Source organism: Odocoileus virginianus, chromosome 10 (genome assembly GCF_023699985.2).
Source record: "Odocoileus virginianus isolate 20LAN1187 ecotype Illinois chromosome 10, Ovbor_1.2, whole genome shotgun sequence".
NCBI classification, from domain to species: Eukaryota; Metazoa; Chordata; class Mammalia; order Artiodactyla; family Cervidae; genus Odocoileus; species Odocoileus virginianus.
Window position 1 is genome coordinate 1,077,504 of NC_069683.1, and position 18,571 is coordinate 1,096,074.

The 18,571-nt window shown below is 57.5% G+C and overlaps 1 protein-coding gene across 1 annotated transcript in view; it reads left to right on the plus strand.

Moving 5' to 3' along the window:
- Window positions 1-17,530, plus strand: part of LOC110141872 (beta-galactosidase-1-like protein 3) — a 36,657-nt gene extending 19,127 nt beyond the window's left edge. The window contains exons 8-19 of the mRNA XM_070473709.1: window positions 1,378-1,442; window positions 4,415-4,499; window positions 5,894-6,031; window positions 6,494-6,574; window positions 7,150-7,256; window positions 8,205-8,345; window positions 8,651-8,722; window positions 9,155-9,233; window positions 9,651-9,738; window positions 12,514-12,625; window positions 15,168-15,284; window positions 15,390-17,530. Of these exons, the coding sequence (XP_070329810.1) occupies window positions 1,378-1,442; window positions 4,415-4,499; window positions 5,894-6,031; window positions 6,494-6,574; window positions 7,150-7,256; window positions 8,205-8,345; window positions 8,651-8,722; window positions 9,155-9,233; window positions 9,651-9,738; window positions 12,514-12,625; window positions 15,168-15,284; window positions 15,390-15,485 (1,181 nt within the window). The 3' untranslated portion in view covers window positions 15,486-17,530. The remainder of the gene's footprint in view (window positions 1-1,377; window positions 1,443-4,414; window positions 4,500-5,893; window positions 6,032-6,493; window positions 6,575-7,149; window positions 7,257-8,204; window positions 8,346-8,650; window positions 8,723-9,154; window positions 9,234-9,650; window positions 9,739-12,513; window positions 12,626-15,167; window positions 15,285-15,389) is intronic.
- The last annotated feature ends 1,041 nt before the right edge of the window (window positions 17,531-18,571 follow it).

An 18,571-nucleotide genomic window follows, 5' to 3' on the forward strand; every position in this document is an offset into this window, starting at 1 on the left:
CCCTGTGCTGACCGTGGACCCTGTGCTGACCATGGATGCTGTGCTGACCGTGGAGTGTGCTGACCGTGGACGCTGTGCTGACTGTGGAGTGTGCTGACCCTGGAGTGTGCTGACCCTGGAGTGTGCTGACTGTGGAGTGTGCTGACCGTGGACCCTGTGCTGACCGTGGACGCTGTGCTGACTGTGGACGCTGTGCTGACCATGGAGTGTGCTGACCGTGGACCCTGTGCTGACTGTGGAGTGTGCTGACCATGGATGCTGTGCTGACCGTGGACTCTGTGCTGACCGTGGAGTGTGCTGACCGTGGACCCTGTGCTGACCGTGGAGTGTGCTGACCGTGGAGTGTGCTGACCGTGGACACTGTGCTGACTGTGGAGTGTGCTGACCATGGACCCTGTGCTGACTGTGGAGTGTGCTGACCATGGATGCTGTGCTGACCGTGGACTCTGTGCTGACCGTGGAGTGTGCTGACCGTGGACCCTGTGCTGACCGTGGAGTGTGCTGACCGTGGACCCTGTGCTGACCGTGGAGTGTGCTGACCGTGGAGTGTGCTGACCGTGGACACTGTGCTGACCGTGGAGTGTGCTGACCATGGACCCTGTGCTGACTGTGGAGTGTGCTGACCGTGGACCCTGTGCTGACCGTGGACCCTGTGCTGACCATGGATGCTGTGCTGACCGTGGAGTGTGCTGACCGTGGACGCTGTGCTGACCGTGGAGTGTGCTGACCGTGGACGCTGTGCTGACCGTGGACCCTGTGCTGACCGTGGACCCTGTGCTGACCGTGGACCCTGTGCTGACCGTGGACCCTGTGCTGACCGTGGACCCTGTGCTGACCATGGATGCTGTGCTGACTGTGGAGTGTGCTGACCGTGGACGCTGTGCTGACCGTGGACCCTGTGCTGACCGTGGACCCTGTGCTGACCGTGGACCCTGTGCTGAACGTGGATCCTGTGCTGACCGTGGACCCTGTGCTGACCATGGATGCTGTGCTGACTGTGGAGTGTGCTGACCGTGGACGCTGTGCTGACCGTGGACGCTGTGCTGACCGTGGACCCTGTGCTGACCGTGGACCCTGTGCTGACCGTGGACCCTGTGCTGACCGTGGACACTGTGCTCACCAGGGTCCGGGGGTCCCATGTCCACATGAGTCACGCGACCTTGGTCTAATCCACTTCTCTGCACACAGCAGGGATGCTTTGAACCGCCCTTCTTCCCTGACATTGTCCCTGCAGTGCCGGGAACGTGAGGGCGTGAGTGGGGGCCCTTCCCACCAGCAGAGGGAGGAGCCACTGCTGCCCCTTCCTCCGAGGGCGCCCTCCACCCCCGTCAGGGGTGGCGAGCCCCAGCAGTGCCCCTGTCCTGTCTGTCTCTGCAGTGCTGGCCACCATCAACATGAAGGGGTTCAAGGTGGACTCGTTCAAGCATCTGTACAAGCTGCAGGTAGGTGTCGGCCGCGGGCCTGGGCAGAGCTGCTCCAGGACAGGCCTTGGGCCCAGCTTCGGGACCGCTGCCACTTGTATCGGGCAGTGCGGGCAGCGCCTCCCAGGAGGCCGGGAGGGACAGCGGTGAACATGGATGCTGGGTGCGGGGCCGTGGCCGAGAGCTCTCCCCAGAGATGCACTGGGCAGCTCTCCTCCTTGGCCCCGTGAGCCACGACGAGGACGGACGTGGGTGCCAGCCGGCGCCCTCTCTCCTGGCTCAGCGGGGCCGGGTGCTCAGGATCAGCTCTGCTTCGCAAGAACTCTGCAGTCTCCCTGTGGCTCCAGGCCCACGCTGCCCGTGCCCCCTTCCAGGTGCAAACGCCCCTTCCCCTCGGCCTCCTCCACAGTCTTTTCTTTTTTTTTTTTTTAAGATTTTTTTTTTTAATATCTTAAGATGTTAAGATGTCTTTTTTTTTTTTAAGATCTTTTTTTTAAGATGTTTTGATGTGGACCGTTTCTAAAGGCTTTATTGAATTTGTCAAAACATTGCTTCTGTTCTCTGTTTCAGTTTTTTGGCCAGAGACATGTGGCCCCTAGTTCCCTGACCAGGGATCCAACCTACACCCTGTGCGTCAGGAAGCCGAGCGTTGACCCCTGGCTCGCCAGGGGAGTCCCCTCAGTTTCAGTCCCCTGTGATCACTGGTTTCTGCGAGTTTCCGGCCTTGTTGGAAGCAGGGAGCCGTGCCAGGAGCAGTGTCGCAGCTGCGTCTCCCTTTGCGTCTCCCTTGCTGTTGTTTTCTTCTCTTTCCCCTAAAAGCAGTTTTATTGAAGAACATTTAAACACCATTGAATCCACCCATTGAAAATGTGCGATTAGCAGGTCTCTTTGCAACCGTCATCTGTCTAGAAGGCCTCCTGCTGCAGTTAGCTCCCCTCCCTGCTCCCATCCCAGGGAGCTGTGAATTAACCTTTTCTGAATGGCAATCCACTCCAGTATTCTTGCCTGGAGAATCCCATGGAGGGAGGAACCTGGGAGGCTACAGTCCACGGGGCCGCGAAGAGTCGGACACGACTGAGCTAGTTCACTTCACTTCATCAAAATGGGGCCTTCAGTGTCCATTCTGTCGTGCTGCCTGGCGACTCTGAGGCCCACGTGTTGCGCCTCGATCGGCGCCGTGTCCCTCCTGATAGCGGAGCTCAGGGCCCGGCTCCCCGCCTCGTCGGCGCTGACACAGGTCGCTTGCACTTTGAATGCTGACCGACATTTGCATTCTCCGGCTGAATGCCTCTTGGTTGTGGAGTAGTCCTATTTTATATACCGCTGTCTTCAACTCGTTCAGATTTTGTTGAGGACTTTGCTTCTGTGTTCGTGAGGGGTGCTGATGCTTGGGTTTCTTTTCTTGAAATGCCTTTATTTGATTTTGGAACTAGGGTCATGCTGACCTCATAAAATGCCCTCCTTTTCTATCTTCTGGAAGAGATTGTGTAGAAATGTTAGTATGTCTTACTCACCGTTTGGTAAAATTCACCATTGAGAGCATCTGGACTTGAAATTTTCTTTTTTAGAAGATTTTTTATTAGAAATTTAATTTTTCTAATGGATACAGCATAGTTCAGGTTACTGCTTCTTAAGTGAGTTTTGGTAGCTTGTGTCTTTCAAGGATTCATTCTATCCTTTTTCACCTATGCTTTGAATTCATGACCGTAGAGTGTTTGTAATGATCCATTAATATCCTTTGAATGTCTTTGTTGTAAGTAATGATGACCTTTCTTTCACTCCTGTTATTGACAATTTCATGTATTCTTTTTAAAAAAATCTTGGTCAGTATGACTTGAAGCTTATCACTTTTGTTGATATTTTCAGAGAACTAGATTTTGGCTTTTTTCTCTATTGTGTTTTTGTTTTCTATGTATTTCTAGTGTAATCTCTAACATTTTCTACCTTATGCTTCCTTATGCATAGAATTTGCTCTACTTTTACTAGTTTTTTTTTTTCTGGTTGAAGCTTAGGTTACTGACTTGAGACTTCGTGTTTTTCTAATACAAGCATTTAGTGCTATGAATTTTCCTGTGTACACTGGTTTTGCTCCATCCCACCAATTTTGGAATGCTGTATTTTTTTTCACTTTTGCTGTATTTTGCTGTATTTTTTAAAATTTTCAAGTGATGTTTTTAAAATGTTCAAAGCATTAAATTTTCATTGAATTTAATTATTAAATTTTCATTTCTATATTCCATGTATCAGTTGGAAGCATGTTGTTTAATTTCTCAGTGTTTGGGGATTTTCTAGATATCATTCTGTTAGTGATTTCTGTTTTAATAGTGTGAAAATCCAAGAACTTACCTGTTGTGATCTCTGTTCTTTTATATCTGCTACAGTTTGTTTTATGGCTTATGATGCAGTTGTTCTTGGTGCGTGGTCTGTGAGCACTGTGCAAGAGTGGTGCTCTGGGTTTGTTTGTGCGTCTCCATTAGGTCGGGCTGGCGGGTGTTACTCTCAGGTGTCTCTGTCGCTGCTGATGATCAGAGCTCAGCCCACCGATGAAGAGAAGGGTGCTGATGTCTCTGAACTCATTTGTGTTCTGTGCTGCTCTCAGCCTGTCCACAGCCAGTCCACAGGTCCCCGCGGTCCTTACTGTGAGCGCAGGATGCCCTCGGCAATAGCCATCAGGTTATTATTCCCTTTGTTTTACTCTTTGGTTTATTTTTCTGATTTCTTGAGATGGATAATTAGCCCCCACGCTCGGTTTTATGTTTCTCTTTGTCCCTTTGTCTTAATACACGTGGGACGTGTTTTTGGGCCTGTGGGGAACAGGAGCACCTGCTGTGGGTGGTCGCAGAGGTGCGCTGGGTGAGGGGCACGGAACGTCCGCGCCCAGCAGGGACGAGTGGAGAGAGGGAGGTCCTCAAATGCTGACTTGTCATCTTCAGGTCTTCTGATCTCCCTTCTTCCTGGCGTCAGACTCAGCATTTGATTTGGTTTGTTCCTAGAGCCACAAGCCCATTTTGATCATGGAATTCTGGGTCGGCTGGTTTGATACGTGGGGAAGCGATCACAAGGTGATGGGTGTGAATGGTGAGTCTGCCGCGGTGTCTGCCCCGTGAGCGTCGCTCACCCTGCCCTGCTCCTCGGCCAGCGGTCCGACCCGCACCCCCTGTGGAGGGGCCGCGGCCACGCCCGAGGGTGGGGGGCCTGAGCCACTGGCTCTGCGCCCTGGAGGCTCGCCGCTCCGTGGACGGACAGGTGGTCGGGTAAGCACTCAGTGAAGAGTCCCCGACCCCTGACCAAGCCGCTGCGGGGACAGAAGAGGCAGGGCCGGCTGCTGGGGGCTCCCACAGTCTCTGAGGGCGGGATGCCTCTCCTGAACGTCACAGTGGCTTCTGCAGCTGAGGGGCCGGGAGGTGAGAGTGACTGGAGATCCCGGAGCCAAAGCAGTAAGGATCTCAGGCCCGGTTCTGTGGCCGCAGTGAGGTGGCCCCCGTAACCGCCTCTCCCCAGGGCGCTGTTGTCAGCATGAAGTGTGGCGATCGGGTAAACCGCCCAGAGCAGTGCCTGGAGGTGGTTGTTAAGAGAAGTGTTTTTCTACTAACGATATTTACAAAAGCAAGCTCACTTGTACTGGAAATAAAGACAACAATTGAAAGATAGTGGGTAGCTGAGAAAAACCTGCTTTGAACTGCAAAATAGGGAGCAAACAAAAATAACTTCAGACTGCCACCAGTGAACAACAGGTTTCTGACCATGTGTCTGTCAGGCGCTGTGCGTGTTCCTTCCCTATCAGTTAATTCTCATCCGTGTGTGATGTGGGAGGGAGGAGGACCTTTGTTCAACAGACAGGGGAGCAGAGGCTCTGAGAGGGCAAGTGGGCTGAGCGCGGTCAGATGGAGGGTGAGGGGTCAGCCAGCGCTGAGCCCGCGCCTGTGAGCCTTCCTGCCCTGCAGGGCCAGCGTGGCCTCGGGGCACAAAGGAGAAGGCAGTGGTCACTGGCCCCAGAGATACTACCCGAGCAGGCAGTTCACAAGAACAGACGAATTATTTGTATAATTTCAAAAAATTTATTGAGCACGAGATCCTGAAGTGATGCAGAGGCTCTCAGGCTGCTATTTAATAGATGTAGCTCAGAGTGAAATTCTCTGGGAGAAGTAACTTTTGAAAAGGCTCTTAGTATTGGAGAAGGGAGTGGCAAGCCACTCCAGTTTTCTTGCCTGGATCATTGCATGGACAGGGGAGACTGGGGGGCTACAGTCCATGGGATTGCAGAGAGTCGGACACAATGAGCGACTAACACTTGCTTAGTTTGGCCAAGCTTAGTTTTCTAGGGTGGCTGTGGTCGATTCCACCTGCTGTCTGGTTAGATGCTCTGTGGACGCTGAGGGCCCATGGGGCAGCGCCGGAAAGGAGCGGCTTTCCCAGAGACCTCTGTCTTCTCTGAAGTTTTAGCCTTCACTATTTCTCATCTTCCTCTGCAGAGGTTGAAAAGAGTATGTCTGAATTTATCCGATTTGGGATCTCCTTCAATGTGTACATGTTCCACGGGGGGACCAACTTTGGTTTCATGAACGGGGCCACGAGTTTTGAGAAGCACAGAGGTGTTACCACGAGCTACGGCAAGTGTTCTTGACCGGGGAGGCCCCTCAAGCATCATGGGGTTCTTGGCCCCTAATCTATGTTGAGCACCGAGAATTCCCTCATCTCTGTGTCTCCTTCCCTCTGACATGCTCACAGTGCAGAGAGCAGGCTGACCTCACCGCATAGGGGCCGCTGTGACCTCTCACTCTACCCTGCCCATCCTGATCGTGGGCCCCTGACCTGGGCTCCCCAGTAGAACCTGGGGTGGTGCCTTGTGGGCCCTGGAGACCTCCTGGGTGGCTAGGCTGGGGGCAGATGAGTGTCCTCTGTGAAAGGAAGCAGGACAGGCCAGGTGGCCGTGGCCTCGGACATGGGCATGGCTGTGGGGATGGCCAGAGAGGTCTGGGCCGGGGAGTCGGTTCCCACACTCTTTGGGGGCCCTGCCCGGAGAAGGCGGCCGGCGGGGAGCCTGTCCGGAGAAGGCGGCTGGTGTCTTGCAGACTACGACGCGGTGCTGACAGAGGCTGGGGACTACACCACCAAGTACTTCGCGCTCCGGAACCTCTTTGAATCCATCCTGGGTACTCAGCTGCCGTTTTGTTGGGGGGCTGGGCCTCCTCGGGAAGGTGTGGGAGGGGGTAGGAGAGGGAAGGGCTCCCCATGGGCAGAAACTTAAAAGGCAGTGAGGGCAGGGGCCGCCTTAGTTCAAACCCTGGTTTTCCCACCTGAGAACCACGTTGTTTTTAAGCCCTCTGAGCGACAACATGTTCTCTAAATGTGAAGAGAGTGGTGCTTGCCTGCTGGAAGTTGGAGTGACTGTTGACAAAGCTCTCTGCATGGAGACGCCCTCACACGCTCCTGAGAGTCACCCTGTGAACTGTATCTGCATGGAGACGCCCTCACGCGCTCCTGAGAGTCACCCTGTGAACTGTATCTGCGGAGATTACGTTAGGGAAGCGCCTCCCACATGCCAGGGAGCCAGGCAGCAGCAGGGCAGGCAGAGACCTCCCGCCCTGAGCTCCCCGGGGGTCTGGTCCTCCAGCATCTCACGGCTGGAGGAACGCCACTAGGCTGGGACCCCATCTCCTGCGGCCCCGGGAGGGCGGGGCGGCGTGGGGGAGGAGGGGACACTTCCTGCTGCCCGTTTCCTTTGCAGTCAGGCCCCTGCCCCCTCTTCCGAGTCCCACTCCCAAGACGGTGTACCCCTCCTTGAAGCTATCTCACTACCTGCCGCTGTGGGAGGCCCTGCCTTACCTGCAGAGGGTGAGCACCCCCTGGGCTCCGGGGACCTGGGGTGGCTGCTGGGGACACGGGGGCCGAGGCCACCCTGAGGGAGGCCCTCGGGGCTTTCTGTGGAAGCGGGGGCGTGCTCCTATGTTTTGTCCATGTTTGGGACCAGCAGGCGGAGCCGGGGTGCCTCCTGGGAGGACTGTGAACGGGTGTGAGCTGAAGAGTGGGGGGCCTGGGGGGGAATGGGGCCGCAGAGACGCCTGCTCACAGGCCCCGTCCTGAGCGTGGCCGAGCAGCCCGTGCAGCTGGGCTCCGCGTCCTCTCCGGCACCGCCTCATCCGATGGCGGGGCCCCCCTGCTCCCCCCGATACTAGGGTCCGTGTCCCCGCAGAAGAGAAGGCAAGCCTTGCTTGGAAGATGTCAGCTCTGCTTTTATTCACATTTGTTTTTGCTCATTTCTTTGGCCATGTCGGGTCTTACTTGCGGCAGTCTTTGTTTTACTTGCCGCATGGGGGATCTTTAGCTGTGGCATGCGGGAGCTAGTTCCCTGACCAGGGACTGAACCCAGGCCCCCCACATGAGGAGCACAGCGTCTCAGCCCCTGGAGCCCAGGGACGTCCCTGGGAGACGTTCCCTCTTGAGCTCACGGGGTTTCGCCTGCGCTGAGCCTCCTTCCACTAGTGAGCCGTGCCGCGCACGCTGCAGATGCAAACGCACGCTTGCTCGATGCATCGCTTTGCTCTCTGGCAAAGTCTCGACTGAGCTGGGACACAGTCGTTGACGCTGCTGGTTCTCAAGATTAGAGAGGGGGCCCCTCTGCCCGCCCCCAGGCTCCTGGTTGGTGGAGACTAGGGTACAGGCGTCGACACACAGCGTCTCATCAAAGGGCTCTTGGGGACCGTTGGGAGACACAGCCAAGCTTGCCCAGGGTCTTAGGGAGAAGGGCCTGGTCCTCACCCCAGCTCCCTGCCCACCTCTCAGCCGGTCACCTCTAATGTTCCACTCAACATGGAGAACCTGCCCATCAACAACGGCAATGGCCAGTCCTTCGGGTTCGCGCTTTATGAGATGACCGTCTGCTCCGGGGGCCGGCTCTATGCCAACGCGCAGGATGAGGCTCAGGTGGGCTGGCGTCTGGCTGCAGGAGGACATCAGCCCAGCTCCGCCGTGGGGCAGGGCCAGTCGCTGGGCCCCTTCGCTGTTTGATATGCTTTTAAGCACCTCTGTGTGTGAGGCTTGATTGGGGTGGAAAAGGCCCATTTTACCTGTCGCACTGTAAGTCTACTGGGGTCTCTGGCCGGGCCGGCTTCTGGCCGCCCACGGACAGCAGGCTGGCGGCTCCCTTCCTGGAGACTGCCCCAACCTCCATCTCCCTGCCCCTTCCTCTGGGTGGGCCTCTCCGTCCGATGCCGGCCCTTCTTTTGCAGGTATTTTTGAATGAGACAAGTTTAGGGATTCTGACTGATGTTTATCGGGACATAGACATTCCTCCAATCACGGTATGTAACTCGGACGTCAAGCTGCTGCCCTAGACCCAGGCCTCCAGCGCAAATGCACTGTTCCTGAGGCAGACCCTCCAGTCTCCCCCTCTGCCGGGGGCGATGGGCCCCTCAGGGTCTTGGCAGAAGGGCTGGGGCTGTGAGTCTGCGTGCGTGCCCTGGGCCCTGATGTGTCCTGGGCTTCAGCTTCTGCACTGGGGTGAGGGTGGACGTTTCCTGCCAAACCCCTAGCTGGCTCTGTCTGAGTGCCACTGAGCCCCGGGCCTCTGCGAGGGTAGACCAGGCAGGACCCTTTGGAGCAGGAGCACTCAGGGTCCTTGGGGCGCCCTCGGCTCCCCCTCGCTTGTCTTCCATCTGGGACTCTGACAAGACTGGGCTCCAGAGGACAAGCCTTCCATGCTGTGTCCCCACGAACTGGTCTGTCCCAAGCAGGAATGTCAGCTTCTAAGGATCCTGGTGGAGAATCAAGGACGAGTCAGTTTTTCATGGAAAATTCAAAATCAGCGGAAAGGTGGGCTCTGGTAACAGCCATGCCCTCCCTGCCTTGTGACTTGGACCCGAAGGTTGAGGGTGGGATTGGAGAAAAGACTGTCCCCCAGGAGAGGCAGACCCTGGGTCTGGGGACCAGCAGCGCCTGTGCCCCCGCCCCCCACTCCCCCCACTGACCCCCCGGTCCTGTTGACTCCCACTGCTGGGCCAGGCATCCTGGCTGTCTGCTGTGGGACCCAGACCCTCTGGGGAATACCAGGGGAAGTTCAGGGCCTGGGTGGGAAGCTTTCCTGGTGGTTTGGAGACCCTCAGAAACACAGGTCAGACCAATCCTTGCCCCCAGGCCAAGCCCCGGTCACAGATGACTCCGGGCTGTGAGTCTGTGCTTGGACACCAGAGAATGTCCCAGCCATCTTACCTCTGCTCCCTCCCTCTGCAGGATTGATTGGACCTGTTACTCTGGATAAAATTCCCCTGAGCAGGTTCACCATCTATTCTCTGGAGCTGAAAATGACATTCTTCAAGAAGTATGTTCCTTCTAACACTAAACCTGACTGTGACCCTGACACTGACCCTACATCTGACTCTGACAGTAACTCTGACCCTGACCCTTACTTTAACCCTGACTCTAAACCTAACCCTAACCCTAACCCTGATCCTGACCCTGGCCCTGACCCTGACTCTCACCCTAACCCTAACCCTGACCCCGACCCTAACCCTAACCCTAACCCTAAACCTGACCCTGGCCTGGCCCTGACCCTGACTCTAATCCTAACCCTAACCCTGACCCTGACCCTGGCCCTGATGCTGACTCTCACCATAACCCTGACCCTGACCCTGACCCTGATCCTGACCCTGACCCTGGCCCTGACTCTAATCCTAACCCTAACCCTGACCCTGGCCGTGACTCTAACCCTAACCCTGACCCTGGCCTGGCCCTGGCCCTGACACTGATTTTACCCTAACACCGACCCTGACCCTGGCCGTGGCCCTGACTCTAACCCTAACCCTAACTCCAACCCTAAACCTGACCCTGGCCTGGCCCTGACCCTGACCCTAACCCTAACTTTAACCCTGACCCTGACCCAGACTCTAACCCTAAATCTGACCCTGACTCTAACCCTAACTCTAAATCTGACCCTGACCCTGACTCTAACCCTAACCCTAACCCTGACTGTAACCCTAACTCTGACCCTGACCCTGGCCCTGACACTGACCCTGATCCTGACCCTGACCCAGGCCCTGACCCTGACTCTAACCCTAACCCTGACTCTAGCCCTGACCCTGACCATGGCCCTGGCCCTGACCTTGACCCTGAACATGACCCAGGCCCTGACCCTGACCCTGGCCCTGACTCTAGCCCTGACCCTGACCCAGGCCCTGACCCTGACCCTAACCCTGACTCTAACTCTAAACCAGACCCTGACCCTGACCCTGGCCCTGGCCTAACTTTGGAGACCAGGGAGCTTGAGGTCCCCACCCCTTCCCTTTGCAGACGAGGGGCCAAGGTTCATGGCCCCAGAGTGAGGTGCTCAGGGTCATCAGGAATCCCGGTTCCAGCAGAACCCCTGACACAGGACCCCCGTCCTGCGGGGGGGGCCCGGGTCAGCCCACCCTGCGGGGGAGGCCTGGGGTCAGCATGTCCTGTGTGGGGGCCTGGGTCAGCCCATCCTGTGGGGGAGGCCTGGGGTCAGCCCATCCTGCGGGGGAGGCCTGGGGTCAGCATGTCCTGTGTGGGGGCCCGGGGTCAGCCCATCCTATGGGGGGGCCCGGGTCAGCCCATCCTGCGGGGGAGGCCCGGGTCAGCCCATGCCTGCGGGGGAGGTCCGGGTCAGCCCATCCTGCGGGGGAGGCCCGGGTCAGCCCATCCTGCGGGGGAGGCCCGGGGTCAGCATGTCCTGTGTGGGGGCCCGGGTCAGCCCGTCCTGTGTGGGGGCCCGGGGTCAGCCCATCCTATGGGGGGGCCCGGGTCAGCCCATCCTGCGGGGGAGGTCCGGGTCAGCCCATCCTGCGGGGGAGGACCGGGTCAGCCCATCCTGCGGGGGAGGCCCGGGTCAGCCCATCCTGCGGGGGAGGCCCGGGGTCAGCATGTCCTGTGTGGGGGCCCGGGTCAGCCCGTCCTGCGGGGGAGGCCCGGGTCAGCCCATCCTGTGGGGGAGGCCCGGGGTCAGCATGTCCTCTGTGGGGGCCCGGGTCAGCCCATCCTGTGGGGGAGGCCCGGGGTCAGCATGTCCTGTGTGGGGGCCCGGGTCAGCCCGTCCTGCGGGGGAGGCTCGGGTCAGCCCATCCTGTGGGGGAGGCCCGGGGTCAGCATGTCCTCTGTGGGGGCCCGGGTCAGCCCATCCTGTGGGGGAGGCCCGGGGTCAGCCCATCCTGTGGGGGGAGGTCCAGGGTCAGCTCATCCTATAGGGGAGGCCCGGGGTCAGCTCGTCCTGTGTGGGGGCCCGGGTCAGCCCATCCTATGGGGGGGCCCGGGTCAGCCCATCCTGCGGGGGAGGTCCGGGTCAGCCCATCCTGCGGGGGAGGCCCGGGTCAGCCCATCCTGCGGGGGAGGCCCGGGGTCAGCATGTCCTGTGTGGGGGCCCGGGTCAGCCCGTCCTGCGGGGGAGGCCCGGGTCAGCCCATCCTGTGGGGGAGGCCCGGGGTCAGCCCATCCTGTGGGCGGGTCCAGGGTCAGCCCATCCTGTGGGGGGGGTCCAAGGTCAGCCCATCCTGTGGGGGGGGGTCCAGGGTCAGCCCATCCTGTGGGGGCGTCCAGGGTCGGCCCATCCTGTGGTGGGGTCCAGGGTCAGCTCGTCCTGTGGGGGAGGCCCGGGGTCAGCTCGTCCTGTGGAGGAGATCAGGGGTCAGCCCGTCTTGTGGGGGAGGTCAGGGGTCATCCCGGGGTCAACCCATCCTGTAGAGAAGGCCCAGGGTCAGCATGTCCTGTGGGGAAGCCAGGTCAGCTCATCCTGTTGGGGGGGCCCGAGTCAGCACGTCCTGTGGGAGGCCCGGGGTCAGTCCGTCCTGTGGGGGAGGTCAGGGGTCAGCCTGTCTTGTAGGAGACCTGGGGTCAGCCCGTCCTGTGGGGAGGTCGGAGGTCAGCCTGTCTTGTGGGGAGGTCAGGGGTCAGCCTATCCTGTGGGGGTCCCAGGGTCAGCCCATCCTGTGGGGGAGGCAGGGGTCAGCCTGTCCTGTGGGGAGGTCAGGGGTCAGCCCCTCCTATGGGGGTCCCAGGGTCAGCCCCTCCTGTGGGGGCTTGGGGTCAGCGTGAGCCTTGGCACTGGGAAAGTCTTTCCTGCTCCTCATGTGTGGCCCCCCAGGCTCCGCTCTGCACCCTGGAGGCCTCTCAGGGGCCCCTCCTCGAGCCCTGCCTTCCACCTGGGCACGCTGATGGCTGGCTCTTCCCCGCAGGATACCTTCCTCCAGCTGCCCGTGAGTGAGCGCCCCTCTACGCACGCCTGTCCTCGCGGGGTCTGGAAGGGAGGCCCCCGCGTTCTTTCCCTTCCTCACTTTAACCAAGGTTTCCAACAGGTTTCAGTCCTCCTAACTTTTCATTGTTTAAGAAATAATACATCAAAGCACAGTGGAAAAGTTCAGATAATAATATGTAGACAGCAAAGGGTGTAGGTTCTCTCCCAACCCCCCCAACTCCTCTCTACTTCCCAGAATTAGGCGTGGCCAATGGTTTCATGTGTGGTTTCATGAGTAACTGTGCTTGGACACATACATGTCATATCTTTTTACACTAATGGCATTGTTCCATAAAGTGTATTCTCCAATTTGCCTCCTTTCCTCGGATATTATTTTTTACCTAGTATATCTTCTATATGTAAATACCTGCATAATATAAAGCACAAAATATGAATGTACAGATCAATAAATTATCACAATCAATAAATTATCAATAAATTATCACAATAATGAACACCATAAAATTACCATTGAGATAGAAAACGAAACATTGTCAACAGCCCTCCCAGTGCGAACCTCCCCTAACAGGTCCCAGTGCAGAGAGCAGACTAGTTAATGAGGTTCCCTGAGACCGAGCTTTCCCGGATGAAACCTGGGTGTGTGTGAGGTGTGAGAGCTCCGCTCGGCCTCTCGCCTTCCCTTCCTGGGTGAGCAGGCGCCTCTAGGGGAACACTGTTTCCATGTCTTCCCCCAGGTGTTGGTCCTTGAATTCTTACTTGGCTCACAAGCAGATTAAAACCACATAACTTTTATGGTTGTTGTCAACCATAACTTTTATGGTGTTCACCCCGAGTACCTCGTACTTGTTTCTGGAAGCAGAAGCCCTGCTGTTTGAAAAAAGACAGCACCGCCTGTCATAGGTTGGGAGCCTCGGCTGCCCCCGGGTGGCAGGGGCTCTGTGCCCCCCCGGGCTCCCCTCATCGCTCCATACCTGGGAGTCCCGGGCTGCCCCCGGGTGGCAGGGGCTCTGTGCCCCCCCGGGGCTCCCCTCATCGCTCCATACCTGGGAGTCCCGGGCTGCCCCCGGGTGGCAGAGGCTCTGTGCCCCCCCGGGCTCCCCTCATCGCTCCATACTGGGAGACCCGGGCTGCCCCCGGGTGGCAGGGGCTCTGTGCCCCCCCCAGGCTCCCCTCATCACTCCATACCTGGGAGTCCCGGGCTGCCCCCGGGTGGCAGGCGCTCTGTGCCCCCCCGGGCTCCCCTCATCGCTCCATACTGGGAGACCTGGGCTGCCCCCGGGTGGCAGGGGCTCTGTGCCCCCCCCAGGCTCCCCTCATCACTCCATACCTGGGAGTCCCGGGCTGCCCCCTGGTGGCAGGGGCTCTGTGCCCCCCCCCCCCCCCCCGGGCTCCTCTCCTCACTCCATACCTGGGAGTCCTGGGCTGCCCTCGGGTGGCAGGGGCTCTGTGCCCCCCCCGGGCTCCCCTCATCGCTCCATACCCGGGAGCCTTGGGCTGCCTCTGGGTGGCAGGGGCTCTGTGCCCCCCGGGGCTCCCCTCATCGCTCCATGCCCGGGAATCCCGGGCTGCCCCCGGGTGGCAGGGGCTCTGTGCCCCCCCCGGGCTCCTCTCCTCACTCCATACCTGGGAGTCTCGGGCTGCCCCCAGGTGGCAGGGGCTCCGTGCCCCCCCGGGCTCCTCTCCTCACTCCATACCTGGGAATCCCGGGCTGCCCCCAGGTGGCAGGGGCTCCGTGCCCCCCTGGGCTCCTCTCCTCACTCCATACCTGGGAATCCCGGGCTGCCCCCAGGTGGCAGGGGCTCCGTGCCCCCCCGGGCTCCTCTCCTCACTCCATACCTGGGAGTCCCGGGCTGCCCCCGGGTGGCAGGGGCTCTGTGCCCCCCGGGGCTCCCCTCATCGCTCCATGCCCGGGAATCCCGGGCTGCCCCCGGGTGGCAGGGGCTCTGTGCCCCCCCGGGCTCCCCTCATCGCTCCATACCCGGGAGCCTTGGGCTGCCTCTGGGTGGCAGGGGCTCTGTGCCCCCCGGGGCTCCCCTCATCGCTCCATGCCCAGGAACCCTGGGCTGCCCCCAGGTGGCAGGGGCTCTGTGCCCCCTCTGGATTCCCCTCATTGCTCCATGCCCGGGAGCCTTGGGCTGCCCCCGGATGGCAGGGGCTCTGTGCCCCCTCTGGATTCCCCTCATTGCTCCATGCCCGGGAGCCTTGGGCTGCCCCCGGATGGCAGGGGCTCTGTGCCCCCCGGGGCTCCCCTCATCGCTCCATGCCCAGGAACCCTGGGCTGCCCCCAGGTGGCAGGGGCTCTGTGCCCCCTCTGGATTCCCCTCATTGCTCCATGCCCGGGAGCCTTGGGCTGCCCCCAGGTGGCAGGGGCTCTGTGCCCCCTCTGGATTCCCCTCATTGCTCCATGCCCAGGAACCCTGGGCTGCCCCCAGGTGGCAGGGGCTCTGTGCCCCCCCCGGGCTCCCCTCATCGCTCCATACCCGGGAGCCTCACCTGTACTGTGCAGTGACTGTTCCCGGGTCTCCAGTCTGCTTCCCTTGCAGGGCTGGAAGCACGGGTGTGTGTTCATCAATGGCCATAACCTTGGGCGGTACTGGAATATTGGGCCTCAGGAAGCGCTTTATCTGCCTGGCTCCTGGCTCCAGCCTGGCACCAATGAGGTGGGTGGCCCCAGCCCCCCTTTAGGGCTCAGACCCGCCCTCACCCCAGGCCTGCTCATCCTGCGGGGCTCACCCTTTCTTCCGCCACCCTGCCTGTCCTTCCAGATTGTCCTGTTCGAGAAGGAGAAGAGCAGCTCAGATATCTACAGCACAGACATCCGCAGGTGGGTGGTACCGGGTCCAGACAGCCTTCTTCACTGACCGAGTCCATCCCCAGGTGCACTTTCAGGCCGAAGATTATATCCATAATATCACACAGCATTGCCTACAGTAGCAGGTATTGAAAATATCCTAAAAATCAACAGGGAAATCGTTATGTTTATTATAGTAAATTCATGTGATGCTGATTTCAGCCTTTAAAGAGTCTCCAAAACCTTCAGTGATAGATTTGCCAGTTAGACGCTCAACCTGCAGCATGTTTTAGTCTCTGCTCAAAAGTGCTTCTGGGGCAGATATGAGTAAAATGAACGCGCTTTATTTCTGCCTCTCCATACTCAGCTGGAAGAAATGGACCTGTCTTTGGCCGAAGAGAGGGTGAAGAGAGAGCGTACTGTATGTTCTGTCTGGAGACTCCCGCTGTGTGTGTGTGTGTGTGTGTGCGCGCGCGCGCGTGTGCATGCATTTGTGTGTGTATGTGTCTGTGTGCATTTGTGTATGTCTGTGTGTGCATGTGCATGCATTTGTGTGTGTATATGTGCGTGCATGTGTGTATCTGTGTGTGCGTGCATGTGTGTGTATCTGTGTGTGTTTGCATGTATGCATGCACTTGTGTGTGTATGGGTCTGTGTGCATTTGTGTATGTCTGTGTGTGCATGTGCATGCATTGTGTGTGTGTATGTGTGCGTGCATGTGTGTGTATCTGTTTGTGTGCATGTATGCATGCATTTGTGTGTGTGTGTGTGTGTATCTGTGTGTGTGTGTAGTTGCGGGGGTGCAAGGACAGTGAGCAATGTCTTCAGGCTTTTCCCTCCCGTCTGTGTGTCTCTGTGGTGGTCTGCTGGGTCATCCAGTCAGAGAAGGAACAACAGTGTGATTGTTGGCTGTGACACTCGTGAGACAGCAGGGCCTGGCATGGAGCATCTGTCATGACTCCTGAGCCGTCTGTGTGTAGTCAAAGCTCTTACTGGTCGAGGACAGATACTGGTGAGAGAAGCCCCGCGATGGTGAATACTGCAACCAGCTCTCTCAAAAGGCAGCACTGGGAGGCAGTCCCTTACAGCCCTCTCTCTGTGTCTGAGGGGACTGATTCCAGGATCCCCAACGGTGCCCAAGTCCCTTACAAGACACAGTGAGCAGACCATCTGCATATGATGCACACACATCCTTCCCCGTACCGCACTCTAAATCCTCTCTAGATTACCTGTAATACCTAATACAATGTAAATGCTAAGTGAATAGTTACTGGCTCGTGATAAATTTAACTTTTGCTCTTGGGAAGTTTCTGGAATTGTTTTCCCAAGTCGGTTTCGATTCTCGGTTGGCTGAGCCATGGATGTGGAGGACCAACTGTGCTTATAATCCAGATACAGCACCTGGCTTGAACTCAAAGCAGTGCACCAAAAACAGACTTATCACTTCGTTATGTTGTGTAGAGGTTTCAGGAAGTTTAGCAAGTAATCTGGTGTCCAGAGGGAAGAAGGAACCATCCTGTTTGGCAGGAGGAGAAAGTGAGACTGCCTTCTACTCCACTGTTGGGAATGGCTGGCTCGACGAAGGAGAATTCTACCATGAACCACACAACTCCTACAAAGGACCTTGTTATTGTCTGGGGCTTTAGACTCAAATCCATGGGGTCTGTGGAGAAAAGCAGAAATCAGAACCATCCGATCACAAGAAAGTATTAAACCTCAGATATGATGTATACATCTTTTCTAAACATGAGAACTATGCCCAGATGGAAAAACTAAGGCTCAAGGAGATGTGTCTTTTTTTGATGACTATTGTGTTTTGATTTACTCTTCTTTTGCTTTCCTATCTCTGCTCTAATTATTTTCTATTCTTTTAAATTGTGTATCTAAATGAGGTGATGTGGGTTTACTAAATTTACTGTGATCATCGTTTCGTGACGTATGTAAGTCAGATCATTATGGCGCACACCTTGAATGTATGCCATGCTGATGTCAATTCTGTGTCGATAAAACCAGGAGGAAGAAAAGATGCACGAGCCCATTTCCTTCCAGAACCGTGGTGGTGCTGGGATGGAGGCAGGTATGTCTCATCCACCGGTGCGTTCTCAGCCTCCAACACAGAGCACCAGCTCAGTAGGGCGTCCGGAGCAATCGGACCATGTCTGTCAGGGGTAAAGGACGTGAAGCGTTTCAGCGGAGGGTCGCAACTGAGGGTTACTCAGTCTTGGTATATTCTGAGAGTTGCAAATAACCTGTCACACCCGGGTCTCCCTCATTGCAGGCAGATGCTTTTACCCTCTGAGCCATAGTCCAGGAGGGTGAAAGTGTATGAAAGTTCTTAATAACTGTTTTCGTAGATGATATTGATAGTTTTCGTAGGAATCTTTAACCATTGCTTTATTTTACTTCAACTTAATGCAGTTTTAATGTTTCACTTTGTGGCGTCTCCCACACGCACGCCTATATCTGAAAGCAAATGTTCAGATACTCAGGACAGACTCAGAGGGCGCAGCTGGTGCTCACCGCCGACAGCTCACACGGCTTGTATCTGCAATCGCTCTGCCACCAGGCAGGCATGCTGCTATGCGTGGCCCCGCCTGCTCACCCCGGAGCCCGCCTTCCCCAGCCCTGGCCCACCCACAACACCCCCTCAGGACGTGGCTGCAGAGATGCACCACATCCGTTCTGCTTCGGTGCTTTCCGTCTCTTTGATCACAATTGCATATCTGTGTCCAGTGCTGCGATTTCCTTCTCCCACCCGAAGTGGAGATGAAAACTGGGCTGTATCCTTGATTCAAGGTCACAAGCCACAGCTGCTTCCCCATTTCTCTGTTCCTCTTGCAGCAGATATCCTTGAAGGAGGCTTGTCTGCTTCCACCCGAGGCCCCTCGTCCTCCCTAGCCCGTTCCGCTGCCCCAGCCTCTCCACACCTCCCTGCATCACAGTTGCCAGAGTCCTCGGTGGACCAAACCCTCCGCCGGCCAAGCAGCTGGCCCGAGCTGGGCTTCTGGGCCTCTGGACAGGCCGACCCTCCCAGTCTCCTCCATCCCAGGGATGGCAACCCTGCTTCCTCCTCTTTCTCAGGCCCAGCATGACGGAGTCATTCTCGAATCCTCCTTATTTTTTCTCCCCACAAACGATCCAGGCATCAAAGACTCC